Source organism: Vidua chalybeata, chromosome 4 (assembly GCF_026979565.1).
Source record: "Vidua chalybeata isolate OUT-0048 chromosome 4, bVidCha1 merged haplotype, whole genome shotgun sequence".
Classification (NCBI taxonomy): Eukaryota; Metazoa; Chordata; class Aves; order Passeriformes; family Viduidae; genus Vidua; species Vidua chalybeata.
This window is the reverse complement of record NC_071533.1, coordinates 47963848-47966291: the sequence shown is the minus strand read 5'-3', so window position 1 is coordinate 47966291 and position 2444 is coordinate 47963848. Positions and strand designations below refer to the sequence as shown.

At 53.4% G+C, this 2444-nt stretch overlaps 1 protein-coding gene across 1 annotated transcript; it reads left to right on the top strand.

Annotated features, from left to right (window-relative positions):
* The first annotated feature begins 627 nt into the window (after window positions 1–627).
* On the top strand, window positions 628–1839 carry LOC128786947 (endogenous retrovirus group K member 6 Pro protein-like). The gene is made up of 2 exons (XM_053940708.1): window positions 628–672; window positions 1458–1839. The coding sequence occupies exons 1-2, from the start codon at window positions 649–651 to the stop codon at window positions 1752–1754; spliced, it is 321 nt and encodes a 106-aa protein (XP_053796683.1). The 5' UTR covers window positions 628–648; the 3' UTR covers window positions 1755–1839.
* Window positions 1840–2444: the final 605 nt, after the last annotated feature.

Below are 2444 nucleotides of genomic sequence, written 5' to 3'. Positions count from 1 at the left end.
AGGGGTAAGGAACCGCGGTGGGAACAGCTGCCATATACGGAGGTGAAGGAATTGAGGAAGGCAGCCAAGGACTATGGGAGAAATTCCCCATTTTTTAAAAACATATTGGACCTTACGTTTACTGGACATACTTTGGTGCAGCATGACATTCGATATATAGCAAAGGCTCTGCTGTCCCCCACAGAATTTCTTCTGTGGGAAATACATTGGAAAAAGCTATTAAAACCTATTCTAACCAAATACAACCTTAAGGAGGTGCTGGGAGATGGCGCCGAGGGCCTGGAGGCGCTGGCAGGGGAAGGGGAATTTAGTAAACCAGAAGATCAGATCCTCCTTCCCGACAACCTGCTAAATGACATCCGAGAAGCTGGGAAGGAGGCCCTACTAAAAATACCTGATGGAACCACCCCTCTCCAGAACTTCACATCCATCCTCCAGGGCCCTGATGAGACTTTTATTAAGTATATTGACAGGTTAAAGGAGGCTATAGACCGGCAGATTGAGAACGTCGAGGCTCGAGAAGAACTGCTGCGTAAGATGGCCTTGACCAACGCTAACCCGGAGACAAAGAAGATCCTGCGAGCTCTCCCCCAGGATCCGGAGCCGACCATCGCCAAGATGGTCGAGGCGTGCACAAAAGCGGCATCGATGGAGCAGACTGTGGCGTTTGCGGTGAGCAGGGGTGTGGGGGAGGCAATGGTGGACCTCATGAACACGCGCTGCTTCGGCTGCGGCCAGCTGGGCCATATACAAGCCAATTGCCCACACTGGCCACCAGAGAGGTCCTACCCTCATTATAACCCCTCCCCGAGACCACCTTACAGGAATCCTCGTTATCATCGGCCGGGAAACGGGAGGCGGAGCGCGCTGAGGGGCCGCGCTACGACAACAAATGGCCCGTCCCAACGCCCTGCGCTGCCATCGCTCCCGGAAAACCACTGCCCCAACGGCACGTTTCTCCGGACATCCGCAGCCAGGAGGACGGGCTCCGGCTCCTCAGACGGACTCAACAACTGAACAGTGCCCACCGCCAAGTCCTCCGGAGTTCCATCCACATCATGTTTCTGGATGAGGACTTGGTCCGTGTCCCGGTAGGATTCCTGCCGCCACCATACTGTGACCACCCCGTCACAGTGCTGTTCATCGGGGACTCCATCAGCACGCCGGACGACCTCACCATCATCCCGGAGGTCGTCTACTTCGAGCCAGGGGCAGAGCTCAACGTCTCGGTGGTGTGCCATCATCCTCCATTCTCTCTGCCAAGAGGGTCTCCTTTAGCTCTGTGCTACATCTTACATATGCACTACAAGGACACTGGCTACATCTCACATATGCACTTCAATGACACTGGCTGCAACATTATATCAGACTTTCCTACGGATCAAGACCCTTCTGCTTTCTTCATTCAGAACGTTAGCAGACAAAGACCAATTATTAAAACTACTTTTATCTTTCAGGGGAAAAACATTTCGTTGGACCTGATGGCAGACACCGGTGCGGACGTTACCATCGTCCCTCAGGCAGAGTGGCCGCGCGACTGGGAGTTAGTGTCCCCTTGTGGCACAATCTCCGGCGTGGGAGGAGCCGTCAATTCCCGACGCAGTAAGCACCTCGTGTGTGTAGAGGGGCCGGAGGGCCAGGTTGCCACAATTCGGCCTTTTGTGGTTGCATCTAACATCAAATTATTAGGCAGGGACGTATTGTCCCAATGGGGTGCCCGTCTCGACATCCCTAGCCCTGCGTGGGATTTTTAGTCTGGGCCACTGCGGAGCGCACCTCCCCACCGCTTAATTGGAAAACTGATACACCGGTGTGGGTGGACCAGTGGCCCTTGCCAATCGAAAAACTTAATGCGCTCAACGAACTAGTAGAGGAGCAGGTGCGCCTAGGGCATTTAATACCCTCCACCAGCCCTTGGAACACACCTGTCTTTGTTATTAAAAAACCCGGCAAAGACAGGTGGCGCCTGCTCCAAGACCTACGCAGGGTTAATGATGTTATTGAAGATATGGGACCTTTGCAACCGGGCCTTCCCTCTCCCTCTATGCTGCCCCGGGATTGGCAGCTCGCAATCCTTGATATCAAGGATTGTTTCTTCAACATCCCGTTATACCCCGGAGATGCTCCCAGGTTCGCATTTTCGGTTCCGTCTATCAACCGAGGTGAGCCGTACAAACGGTATCAATGGACCACTCTGCCCCAGGGAATTAAGAATTCTCCGGTGCTCTGCCAAACCTTTGTGGCACAGGTCCTTTCCCCAGTTCGTCGCCTTTTCCCAGAGGCCATCATCCTTCACTATATGGATGATATTTTGATTTGTGCTGCTAGCTCAACATATCTACAAGCAGCCTTAGACAGGACAGTTAAAGCCATCAAAGCTGCGGGCTTTCAAATTGCGGAAGACAAGATCCAGCTGTCGTCCCCCTGGAAATACCTGGGCTTCC